This window comes from Pundamilia nyererei, unplaced genomic scaffold (assembly GCF_000239375.1).
Source record: "Pundamilia nyererei isolate P.nyererei 1_Seehausen unplaced genomic scaffold, PunNye1.0 scaffold00073, whole genome shotgun sequence".
Lineage (NCBI taxonomy): Eukaryota > Metazoa > Chordata > Actinopteri > Cichliformes > Cichlidae > Pundamilia > Pundamilia nyererei.
Genome location: NW_005187474.1, coordinates 2,790,999 through 2,804,140, shown reverse-complemented (window position 1 = coordinate 2,804,140; position 13,142 = coordinate 2,790,999). Strand labels below are relative to the sequence as shown.

General features: G+C 39.5%; 2 protein-coding genes across 2 annotated transcripts in view; both read left to right on the top strand.

Annotated features, from left to right (window-relative positions):
- The window catches only part of LOC102209945 (leucine-rich repeat-containing protein 1), a 21,519-nt gene extending 9,729 nt beyond the window's left edge, over positions 1–11,790 (top strand). Inside the window, exons 4-14 of the mRNA XM_005737151.2 lie at positions 832–921; positions 3,288–3,344; positions 3,440–3,503; positions 3,976–4,050; positions 4,242–4,386; positions 5,353–5,471; positions 6,390–6,473; positions 7,936–8,051; positions 8,571–8,737; positions 9,762–9,904; positions 10,364–11,790. Coding sequence (XP_005737208.1) covers positions 832–921; positions 3,288–3,344; positions 3,440–3,503; positions 3,976–4,050; positions 4,242–4,386; positions 5,353–5,471; positions 6,390–6,473; positions 7,936–8,051; positions 8,571–8,737; positions 9,762–9,904; positions 10,364–10,522 — 1,219 coding nt within the window. The 3' untranslated portion in view covers positions 10,523–11,790. The remainder of the gene's footprint in view (positions 1–831; positions 922–3,287; positions 3,345–3,439; positions 3,504–3,975; positions 4,051–4,241; positions 4,387–5,352; positions 5,472–6,389; positions 6,474–7,935; positions 8,052–8,570; positions 8,738–9,761; positions 9,905–10,363) is intronic.
- Positions 11,791–12,596: 806 nt separating this feature from the next.
- LOC102199754 (uncharacterized) overlaps positions 12,597–13,142 on the top strand; it is a 7,115-nt gene continuing 6,569 nt past the window's right edge. The window contains exon 1 of the mRNA XM_005737204.1: positions 12,597–12,626. Within this exon, the coding sequence (XP_005737261.1) occupies positions 12,597–12,626 (30 nt within the window). The remainder of the gene's footprint in view (positions 12,627–13,142) is intronic.

Here is a 13,142-nt window from a genome sequence, read left to right as displayed (position 1 = left end):
TATATGTATATATATGTATGTATGTATATATATATATGTATATATGTATATATATGTATGTATATATATATATATATATATATATATATGTATATGTATATGTATATGTATATATATATATATGTATATGTATATGTATATATATAAAAAATTTCATTTTCTGCATTGTGTGGTGTTAACCTCTCTGCTGTTAGTAACATTAGTAATATTTATATACCTGGCAGATTGCATATTTCCCATACTCTGCTTTTCCATGTGTGGGTGAGATCATGTCTAATTTGCACCTTAGCAGGGGCACAAAGCCACACAAGTTTAGGAAGTAATAGTGACGCTTTGGTGTTCAATACTGTTAAAGTGCACACACACACACACACACACACACACACACACACACACACACACACACACACACAGAACACTACTTTCCAGAGTAGTAACCTAATTTCCCACTCTTCATTCTACATCAGCCCTATTTTAACAGGTTAATAGTAACACCCCAGGGATGACTGGACTGTGGACTGTGGCTTTACAGGAATGTGACATCATTTGGTTATCAGTCATAAATTCAATGGAGCAATAAAGCCCAAACTGGTGTGTGTATATTTTGGATATGCATACACATAATAACACCCAAGCTTAAGGTTGCATATGGTCTTTTGTTTAATATAAAAAGAGCCAATCTGAGGGCAGAGATGATAAGCAGCAAACACAGATAATGGCATCAGGGTCATCAATGCTAAACAATACTGTCTGAATGATTGAAATGTCTGGATCAAATTATACTGTTAATTCTCATGGATTCACTTTGTGTCTTGTTGTTTGTTCATCCAGGTTACCTGAAAGCTTCACAGAGCTGAGGAATTTAACCTGCCTTTCCATCAATGACATTTCATTGCAAGTGCTTCCAGAAAATATTGGAAAGTAAGTGATTTAGCACAAGTATGTAAAAGTTAAAGTATATAGATTTTATCATGAAATCTGAAGTGTGTCTAATGGTAACATACTCTGTTAAGGATGAACCTGAATCTTTCTAAGCCCACTGAGGGTTCGATGCACTGGTAGACTGATGTTTATCCAGTTTAAGGGAGACTAGTGTTTGATAATATCTCACCTGCCTCCCTTTGCATTTTCAAGTCACATACCTTGCTTTAGTCTTTGTGATCTTGCCAGAAAGGAATTTGATAATTACTGTAACAAAAGGCACATATTTCTGTTGTTTTAATGGCAACTTCAATTATGGGGTTTGTCAGTTACTCTGCTCAAACAAAGCACTTAGCATAAGCAACAACATTTTTACTTTAAAACACACAAAGCTCCAAAGTATTCCTTTAGGGTGCCACTTCTCTGCGTGATAACTTTGTCTAGTGGCAAATTGTCGAGGTTGGCCTCCTACACAGCTAATTAACACACAGTATGTTCCTTCTGGAAAGCATTTCAAAATCTGTGATGCTCCCAGGTCATTATTCTACCTCCCACTGTTCAAAGGTTACACAGTAAACACCATTAGAAACATAGAAGCAGGTTTCATTTTCAATATCTCCTTTTGCTGTCATTTCGCCTTCTTCAGAATCTCCTCCATCTCACCGTATCTCACAGGCGAACATACCAACCACATTACTCCTTACCAACTCATCAGTTAGCGTCTTTTGCCTTTGTTCATAAAAGGCAAAAATGCTTGTTTGGAGATGGCATATAATCCAGAGTAGTTAAAGGCATGCCTGCCAACATTCTCAGTCCCGTGGGGTCCCCTTTTAAACATTGAGATCAGTTCTAATTGAATTTAATAACAAAGCTATTTGCTTTCAGGTCAGAGTGCCACAGGAGATATTTTAGTAGAGGTTTGGTATTTTAAGGTAAACTGAATTGGAGGCCTGACAGGGATAGGATTATTCCAGATGTGTGAAGCTGTTTGACTGTTTTTCTCAAGAACGGTTCTCTGCCAGGTTTTCATTTTGCATCTCGCTCTGGGTCTCAAAAATAAAAAAAACAGACAAGAAAAAAACGTTCCAAATTCCAGGTGGCGCTGTGGTGTCTTCATGCAATTAGTTATTCCTTTAAGATAAAGAAGCTGAATGCTCATATGGTGATGGTCTTGGGTCAAAGCCTGCTAGGAGTAACTCTTGAAGCTCCTTTGTGAACTGAGCGGCTTCTGTCATATTCCAGGTCTGCTTATAACACACAATGCCTATGCAGCAACCCAGAAGCTTTTCAAGTGATCAACAAACAGAGTCTTTGTCAATACAGTTCATATTGAGGTGTCAAACTTGTTTTTGAGGGTATAGGGGAGGCAATCAGATGTCATCTTTATGGGAAAAAAGTTAAGAATTTTGATTGCACAAACTCTTAGGATTGCCTCTCCCCCCTCTTTCTGCCTCATGGTACGGCATGTTCCGCACATATGTCCAATATTTTATCTCGCTTAACACAATGGCTTAAGGCCTGCTCTCTGTCAAAAGGAGAAGGTAATGAAAACCATAGCGCAGCTGGAACAGGATGCCTTGGTTTTTTAGAAGTAGATAAGATAAATGTCCAAGGGGTTACACGGCAGCAGCGATTTATCTTGTGAGATGGGAGTGTTTGCTGATGTGAAATGGCACGCACAGAAATCAGAGAGTTGAGCAGTAAGGTGGCGTGTTTTAAATCGAATCTCAGGCACAGTGTGCTGGAATTGGGAAGATTTTCTTTTGTCTTTTTAATATCTGGTTTTAGTGATCTGCTGCGGTGGAAGCAAGGTGAATGAAAACTAGCAGCAGTGTTGGAGCTTTGCATAAAATTAATTTATTTGCTGCTGTGTCTGTAGTTTTCCACAGTGAAATTGCTAACATACAAGGAATGCCGGCTTGGCGTTTCAGTCAAAGGTGTGCTGTAAAAGGCGTCGTCTTCTTGGTCCATCACTAATAGCACACAAAGTCTAACCTATTTAGAGTTACTTCTCGTAAACAACATAGACTTTGTACTGTTCTAGACGGCTACTGTTATAAAATCCTGTATCAGCTAGGTGCATGTATAGCACAAAGGCATACATGAATGGCCAGATGACAACCCTGTCCTTTGGTCTGCGATGTCTCTGTTTTTTTGCTCTTCATTTAAAGTATGCAGACGTTGTTTATCCTGCTGCAATTTTACAGCCTCGATAAGATGGACACACCTCCAAACTACTTCCTGTTTTCAGATGTCTGATTGCAAAAAGACTGTCTGTGGCCATTTTTAACTGTCATTTAAACTCATTGTTTTTAAAACACTCAGAGTAACATGTAATCATTTTTCTTTTTTACCTGTCATTGCAGCCTCACCAATTTGGTATCACTAGAACTCAGAGAAAATGTATTGCAATTCCTACCAGAGTGAGTACTCATTGCTTTATGTGGATACAGTTTGCATGCTTTCTTAAGCATTTTTCCATTTTTCTTTTAACTTGTCTTGCACGTGTCATCCACAGGTCATTATCACAGCTTCATAAACTTGAAGAACTCGACCTAGGCAACAATGAACTCTACTCTTTGGTGAGGTTTTTTGTTTTAACCCAGAAGAATGCCAAAAACACAACTTTTCTCTTTGCCTCGTTCTTGTCATGTCCGAGCAGATTAGCATCCCTCGAGAACAGCTTTCACCTCTTATCGTGCAGATGGGAGGATGGCCATCTGTTTTCAGCTTTGGTTTTAAGTTGTAATCTTATGTGAGAGGTTTAACTCCGATGGTGAATGAGGTACTGGCAGATCATGCAAGGATGAGCTGCCAAGAATTGTCTAATGGAGATTGTGTTTAGAAATTTGAATGGGCTCTTTGCTATTTTGCCAAAAAGCAGCATAACAGGTGCAGTCATATTAAAGCAAGCAGCATTGTATCGGAGGGAAACTCATGTTCAGTTTAAAGCAAATAACTGAGATGGCTTTTTCTGCTTTGTCCCTTTTTTGTCTCTTTCTCTTTTATATTTTCCTGGCTCTTATGGTTCCTGCATTTCTTCCTCCCACGCAGCCTCAGTCAATAGGCCACCTTGTCAGTTTGAAGGACTTGTGGCTGGATGGAAACCACTTGACAGAAATACCTGCAGTAAGCTAATCATGCATTTCATGTCTATGTTTTACAGTCTGTTCCAGTCTTACTGCTAATCATAAAACCACTGTCATTTGCATACTGTTACATATTTAAAGTTTAGAAAAAGACTGTCTCTGTTCCTACTCCTTGATCAGGTTTGCCGTTGTATTATTTTAACATACACAAGTTTTTGCTGTGAATCTTAGGAACTGGGCAACATCAAAAGCCTGCTGTGTCTGGATGTATCAGAAAACAAACTGGAGAAACTTCCAGAGGAAATGGGAGGCCTGGTGTCACTCACTGACCTGCTAGTATCTCAGAACAACATTGATTCTCTACCAGAAAGCATTGGTATGCATAAGAATTTGTCAGCATGATTGTAATAAATCTGAAACATAATATGTGGTTCACAAATGTTCTTGGGTCTCTTATGTTTTTAAATGTATAATAATAAAACACAATTAGCCATGACTTATGATCCACCAGAGGTGTGTTAAAGCGAGCAGAGAAATCATCTTTGCCTGTCGTCGTATTCTTGGTGTGTTTGAGATGTTTCTGACCTTAAACCTTTGGGCAGTAGGTGTGTCACCAACAGCCAATAACAACCCTGTCTGTTTGACAAAGGTGGGGCTGAACTACACACACACGCAGAGCAGGATGAAGGGTGACTTTTGTCCGCATTTATACCAGTTGCCTTAGAGCAGCAGTCCCCAATCTCCGGGCTGGTCCTTGAGTCGTTTGGAACCAGGCCGCGAGAGTTGAGGCTCAGATGTGAAATTTATGGTTATCAGGATTTTTATTGTTAACTCTGTTTCCCTGGGTCTTTTTTCCATGTTGTAGTTGTGTGTCTTATTTTGAAAGAAATATTTACACGTTACCATAGCGACCAGAGAGAATTAAGGGGAAGAGAGGAAGATGTTACTGTCAATGTTGTTGGCGCATTTCAGGAGGACGCTGCTAATAAAGTTACACAATTACACAGTTACACAGTACATTCGCCTTTATTATTATATTTACCAAAAATACCACAGTTTTTGTCTTGGTCGTATTATTTTATTTTGTTGTATTTATCCGCGACACCTTAAAGGCCACTCCTTGAAAATATTGTCTGACATCAAACCGGTCCGTGGTGCAAAAAAGGTTGGGGACTGCTGGATTAGAACATGACTATCATGAAGATACAGATAAATATGCAAACACCAAGATTGATGTTGATATAAATGCCTCGGTTGACTGACTGCCTTTCAATGCTTACAGGGTTTATATTGTTTAATGTATATCATGTTCAACATATGTATATATTTTCTCTCTCTGCAGGAAAACTACGAAAACTTTCTATACTGAAAGTTGATCAGAATCAACTGGCGTATCTTCCAGAGAGCATTGGCAACTGTGAAAGTCTTACTGAACTTGTGCTCACAGAGAACCAGCTACAGGTTTGTTTGGGGTTTTTTTCAGCTTCATGCATCCTCTTTAAAAACAGATTAATGAGCTCATGGTCTAATGGAAAAATGGCTACAGCCAAGGTTATTGTGCAAATGTTTAAACTAAGTATTTACCAATAAATATATACTTAGTGGTCACTTCATTACGTACACCTTGCTAGTACCAGAACTGTCTTAATTCTTCATGGTATAGATTCAACAAGGTACTGGAAACATGTGCCATTGAGATTTTGGTCCATATTGACATGGTGGCATCACACAGTTGCTGCTGAATTTTCAGCTGCACGTCCATAATGAGACTCTCCCGTTCCACCACATCCTAAAGATGCACTTCTGCATACCTCGGTTGTAACGAGTGGTTATTTGAGTTTGTGTTGCCTTCTTAACAGCTTGAAGCAGTCTGACCATTCTCTGTAATCCATAGACATTGGTATGTGGGAAATTCCCAATGGATCTGCAGTTTCTGAAATACAGCCATGCCACCTTCAAAATCACTAAAATGATCTTTCTTCCTTATTCTGATTATTATGCCTGAATGCATAAACCAGATTTAAGATATTTTTTTCTTTGGAGACATGAAGGAGATGGACAAACTGATTACAGTTAGGCTTCTCAGGATGCACACTCTGCACACAGTATAAGCAACCAGTGAAACAGAAAGTATTGTACACATCATCACCACCGATAAGTCGGCCTGTTTTTATGTTGTTGTTTTGTGTGTAAATGATATGACAACGTGGGCAACACAGTGCATGAAAGCACTATATGGATAATTTGACTTTATTGTCCTTGTTTTATGGATAAATTGATAAGTTGCTTAGTAATGAGAGAAATAAATATTTCTATTTAATATAAAACCGAGCAGACGCTGATGTTTCCTCTAATTTTTGTTTTGGTTTATAATTACAGAGCTTGCCGAGGAGCATTGGAAAGTTAAAGCGACTGTTTCACCTGAACTGTGACAGAAACCAGCTACTGTCGTTACCCAAGGAGGTAAGCTTCTTTTATGCCACCTGACAATGCTGGCGTTTTAAGAGCAAGCTGGCAAACTGCTTATTCAAGTTTATAGCCGCACTGAAGCACTTCCTTTCTTTGCTGGTAAGTGACACAGATATGAATCTCTTGGGCCTTTGCTGTTACTGGTTTTGTCACTTGTTTGCACAGGTTAGAGTGGAAATTGAAACCGAATCTGTTTTGTACACAATGATGTAATGTGGTTAAGCCAGACTGCCATTATTGTAATATGATGCTTTTCTGCAACTGTTATGAGGGAGTTAAAGCTCAAACCGAGGTTCATTCACATTTGACTGGACAATGCTCTTGCTTGTGGTGCTCTCTCATTTCATTTTTACTGCTCGGCCCCCCGGTTTGTTCAGCTTCAGCTCTGTCTCAGTGTGTCCTTTGTGTTTGCATGCGACATTCTTCTCTAACCTCTTGTCTGCGTAAGTGAAGGCTCGCTTGGTTTAAAGCTTCATCTGAAAGGCTTCTTGAAATGTTGGACAATGCCCCTGTGTCTAAATGATGCAAAGCCTGCAGTGTTTGGGGAAAAATAACAGTAGGCACACTTGGCCTAGATAATGAATCCATGGTATCACTGTTTTGCATTGCATGACATGTCTAACAGGGACAGTGTTACTGTGGCGTGTGTATTGATTTGAGCTTTGCTCAGCTACTTGATCACTGGCTAGGGCTGGACAATTAATCAGATTTTATTTTCAATTAGGATGTTGGCTTCAGTCGAATATAGACACAAGGTGATCGATAATTATTGTGTCACGTTGTGTTTCGTCGTCATGTTCTTGTTTTGCACCGGATTGTGTGTGTGTGTGAATAGCTCCACCATTGGCCCAGTTGTATTAACTTTATTGACTCTATTAATTGATTATTAGGTGCACAACCCTTTCTCCTGGATCTGCTTGGATGGAAACCAGCACATTTGGTTGTTTTTGCTTATTCTTGCTCACACATACGCAAGTAGCTCAGTAAATTTGAAAGTTTCTTACTCTTCTTGCGTGTAATTGCTTTTAGCACCTTTAGCCATTTACTTTACCCTGCATCTTTTAGCCCGATTGGTTCTAACCTGTACTGGTTAGTCTGTGCTGATAAATATATTGTAGCTGGAGTTCAGCCGGCACATTGTTTTCTCTGGCTACCAGGCCTAATTGTTCCTAATTTTAGGCCACTCTGCCACATCTTATTGACATGTAATTGTTCTTCTATCAAGATCACTAAACTGGGGACAAAGTTTCCAAATGCTGGCAAAAGATCTATCGTGCTTTTTATTGCTGTGGCATTGTTGAAAAACATCAGATGTGCATTTAGACTGGATTCATAAAGCTATTAAGACAGACTTGTATTGGCAGTTGTGTGTGCGTGTGTTTACTTATGATTAACCATTTTAACTTTGAAGTGCCGGCAGCCTAATCACGTTGTTGTTGTGTCTCCTGTTATTAAGATTGGCGGCTGCAGTAGTCTGAATGTCTTCTGCGTACGAGAGAACAGGCTGACGAGGATACCGTCAGAGCTGTCGCAAGCCACAGAGCTGCACGTGCTCGACGTGTCTGGGAACCGGTAGGTTCATTTATCTCGAGCTGGCAAAGTCAGATTGTCAGCTTATTCCATCTCGATTAAAAAAACAAAACAAAAACAAAAAACATTTCATAATAAGTAGCAAAAACATGGTTTGTGTTTCATTTTTATGATGCTGTTTTATAATTAAATACTTGGTTTCGGCCTGCTAATCCCTGAAGATCATCCTGATATTTTGACCATGTTATTCAGTTAGTCAGAGGTTGTTTTGACCTTTATTTCCCTGCCTGTACCTGTATAGCTCCCAGCTTTGTCTAGAACGAAAGCTGCAGATATCTGCAGCTTGAGTCACACAAAGACACGTTCACCTCTGTGTCTGGAGAGTGTTTTCCCTCCTCCACATAAATAAAACAACTGCCATGTACCTCATCCAAATGTGACACCTTTACTAATTCACACTGTGCCCACAGCAGTGTGTATGTTTTGGAAATAATAACCAGGAGGTATCTTGGAGGTGGGGAGGTTGTGTGGGCAGTGATTTATTTCCTGTTTGTTTTTCAGGCTCACCCACCTACCGCTTTCTCTGACGACGCTACAGCTGAAGGCCTTATGGCTGTCAGAAAACCAGTCGCAGCCGCTCCTCACCTTTCAGACTGATCAGGACCCTAAGTCAGGCGAGAAGGTGCTTACCTGCGTGCTGCTCCCTCAACAGCCAAGTGATGACAAAGGTAATGTTATTCATTGAGTATAAGCCTGAGATAATTATGGAGGTTTGAGTGTAGAGAAAAACATTTTTCTCACTGGTTGATTGAAATCACTCTGCTTCTTTGCATGTGAGAACTTTGTGTGAATAAACATAGTAGTGGATCAGCGTCTCCGTGCTCTTAAAGTGATGGGCTTCGTCCAGAGTGAAATAACTCTGTGCTCGCTCTGAGACATTTTTAGTAATGTTCATCGTTAAGTCTTGTACCGTCTCCTGCAGTTTTCGTGACATTATCACATGATCTGCTCGGAGGAGCACAGTGTGTTCTGCAGCCTCTGATCCCTTCCTGCAGTATCTGTCGATTATAAGGTCCTGTAAGGGATCACGGCGCCTATAACAGATCAGGCCCTCTCTTGTCCCTTGAGGCCCTCTTACAATATGTTTTTCAGAAATGTTGTGGATTGGACAGCTAAAGAGGCTTAAAAGCGCCTGGCTTGCTGCCATTAAAAGCTCACAAACTGGGTACAGACATGCTGCTGACGGCTGGCTCTATCGCTGCCTGATACAGCAGATTATTGTAATTTTTTCTTTTTTTCTGTCCTGTCATTGACAGATTTTCACACAGATTTGTAAATATTTGTGATATGCTTGCTGATCACTTTATTTTTCATGTTGTTTTCTGCCAGCAAAAATAATTAGCAAATTCATCCGTTGATTTTGAGAAGTGCTGCATGTCTCCTGTCAGAGAAATGCAGCTATAAAGCTGGCGGAAGTGGGGAAAGTGAGGCTGAGGTTGGGGGCAGGGAAGATTGTGTTGCTGTAAGCCTGTGACTAAGCTCAGATTTGAAATGGTGATCTGACAGTTTCAGGCTCGCTCATTAGCACTGGACAGCTTTTATTTCTTGTGTTTGCAGATTGCAAACATTGCAGAAGTAATCGTAGCCATACTGATTTTGATCTATTGACATGTTTGCTTTTAGCTTGTACTAACATTTTTATGTGAATTCCAGTAATATTAAATATGCTGTTTGTTTTAAAAACAACCCCAGGCTCTGATAATCTTGCCCGCTGCGGAGGTATGGAGAGCCTGGTGAATGACATTGCTAACGAAACATGGGACAACAACGCCGTGAACAGGACCAGCGTCATTCACTTTGTAGATGGAGATGATGTCGACGATGACGACGATCCGGTGAGTCCATAGGCTGCATATAAAAGATGGATGCAATCTTAGAACTCCCATTTTAAAGCAAGATTTGAACATTTGAGCACAATTTAATTATTTAGCAAGCTTTACCAAGAAGCAAGCTTGGTTAGCTTAGTTTCCATAGATTTTATGTCCTTATCTGTATTAAATATGCCATAAATAAGGTTATGGGGATTGCCTCAAGCGACTTTTTTAGGAACTCTGATCGTTTTATATCCACAGCCTTGGGGTAGGACAGTCATGCTAAAGTGCTACAAATTACTGCAAATAATAATAATAATAATGTTTTCTGGGATATTATTTTGACAAATCATGAATGCAAGGCACGTGCATCGAGCATCACAGTCTGCTGTCATGTAAACATTGTTCTTCAGCTCTCTCCAAGGCAATTTAAGCAGATTTTAAAAAGCATCCCACTAATTAGATTCTGTTTCATCTACACAGGGAACACTACTTCGGCGGGCCACGCCTCACCCCGACCAGCTGAAAAGTATGAAGAGAGCAGCAGAGAATCTCCGCAACGACATGAATGCCGCCAAAGGGCTGGACTCCAACAAAAATGAGGTCAATAACGCTGCGGACAGCGTGACCACGTCTGTGTGACCTTTACCTCAGAAATGTCTTTTACCTCCTGTGTCTCGCCGTGTTGTCCTGCACAACCCAGTTACCCCTTTTCTCCTTTACCTACAAACCCTGGTGTGGCCTACCCCTCCTGTGATTAAACCCTAGGGCGCCTGTAACCTTACTCTATCTCCAGTCCTGTGTAAATCCCACTCAGTCTACCAGGGCTGCTGTGCCTTCAATTTAAAAAAAAAAATTGTCCACAAGAATTTTCTGCACAGAGAGACTCCTTTTAAAAGACATTTTAGAGATTTATTACTTTTTTAAATGGCTCATTTTAAGAATATAATTTAGGTAGTTGCACTATTATAAGTCTTTATCAATGTGGTCAAACCTTTTAAATGTATTATTATATATATGTTCTATATATTTTTTAAAACACTGGGTGAATACTTCTTTTTACCTTTTGGGCAAACAAACCAGGATTTTTTTTTTTTTTTTGGACCTACTGATTAAGGATTATTGTACATACTCTTGTGAATATTGATACTTTTATACTTTTTGGCAGCTCAGATGTAAATAAAATGTATAGCAAATTTCTTAATCATTTGCAATTTCAAAACTTTTTTTCCCCTTTTGCAAACGTGGTACATTTGTCTTTCTTTGTTTTTCTTGGTTTAAATCAAAGCAATGAACAAAACACAGTCACTTATGTCTTATTCAACCAATATAACTGTGATCGGATGAGTGGATGGCCTTGGATCCTCATATTAATCTATGAAACATCTAGACCCATAATTTTGGAAATAAATAGATTAATTTAGTTTGGATTTAAGTACTGCACACTAAATTTGAATTACGCATCTGCAATGTAACTATGCAGAAGTAAAAATGCTATCTTATTATAATATGTGCTGTGCTTCACTGCTTTGCAATCTTTTTCAAATAGATGCCAAAAACAGATGTATTTTTCTTTGTCTTTAACAAAGAGTACTGTCAAGAATAATCATTGGAAGTTTGAGGTTTTTACCACAGTGTCGGCATTCTTTACAAATGTAGTCGATAAAGTTCCTTTTCAGTACACTTTTCAGCTTTGCTCAAATCCTGTTCTTGAGATGGTACACGATCAGCTGTATCATTTTGTTTTTAAACTGAAAAAAGTGGACCAGGGAAATTGGTTCAAATGTTGGTTTTAATGTTTTTAGCTGTTTTCTGATCAAACTGCACAAAACAGATCTCAAATAGGTGGTGAGCCTGGGGATTTGGATGACTTTCTAACCACTGATCAATAAAATGAGTGCAACACTAAACGACATGTTTGTTTTTCCTTTAATTTCATTAGTCACCCTGTATAATTCAGACTACAATTTAATATTTTCTTCTTCTTCTTTCTTTTTTTTTTTTTTTTTTTTTTTAAATTGAAATACATTTGGTGGGATCTATCTCCCTGTCCGAAAATAATATATTTTCAAAGTAAGCTTAGAGTGGACCCATCTCATTTTGAATTAAAACCTTTCTTGGCCCTTTCACGCTTGTTCTGTCTGTCCGGAAGTGCATGATATTTCTGTAATGCTTTGCAGGCATGACTTGTTTATCCTGCATGTGCTGCATGTTGTTTTGCTGCTGGCATGCTTCCACTTCAATGCATATATGTTTTAAAACGTTTAAGGGAATGCTGAATCATCATGTAACACAAAGTCAGGTAAACTTGGGGGGATATCAGCCTGTCTAGTTTATACACCAGTCTAAGATTTATAAACTACTTTGAATCCATTTCATACTTTGGTTCAAATGAAAGTGACGTCAGATGACCTGGAGAGGCAACAAGAATATAACCCCCATTAGGTAATGTCTTTGTAGGTGGTGGCCACAGATCGTTTCTCTCCTTATCCCCACTGGACCGATGTTTCTTCAGTTTTGCTTTCTGTGAATGCCCTCACCATGACTGATAGCGTGATATGGCACCTGCAGCCCAGTCATGGTGCACAGATAGACCAGCTCTTCCAGGATGGCATATACGTTGCAAGAAGGTTTAGTGTGTCTCCTGGCACAATCTCAACACTGTAGAAGAGGCAACAGAAGACAACCTTTAAACAAGAACACCTGGACAGGGGCCATGGAAGGGATCAACCCAGCGGCAAGACCGGTATCTACTCGTACAAGAAGAGGACAGCTTCACGGTCTCTTCACGTTGCACAGGTCCTTGTACAGTGACAAGGACACTAGAAAAAAGCACATCTAGAGAAAAATCAGTCAGGAGGGTAAAGAGTGTCTCTGGTGTCCCTCAAGGGTCAGTGCTGGGACCATTTACGATTTATCTCCTCTGTCCAGAGACAGACTTTCATCATTTTGGTGTACAGTTTCATTTTTATATCGATGACTCTTTTTCTACAAAACCACGAACCTCTCTTTCCTCCCCCTTTTCTTATCTCCATTACCTCAATCAGACCAAATTCAGTGACAATAAAATGCAAGTCTTTACAAAATTACGCCCTTTTATTGTCTCTATAGATGGATGTCAGGTCCACAGTGTCAAAAGTCTTGGAATCATCTTGGACAATACTCTCTCCTCTACTGCCCACATCAGTAATGCCTAATTTCACCTATGTAGCATTTCTAGACTACACCCTTTTCTCTCTGAACACAGCACACAAGTCCCCCC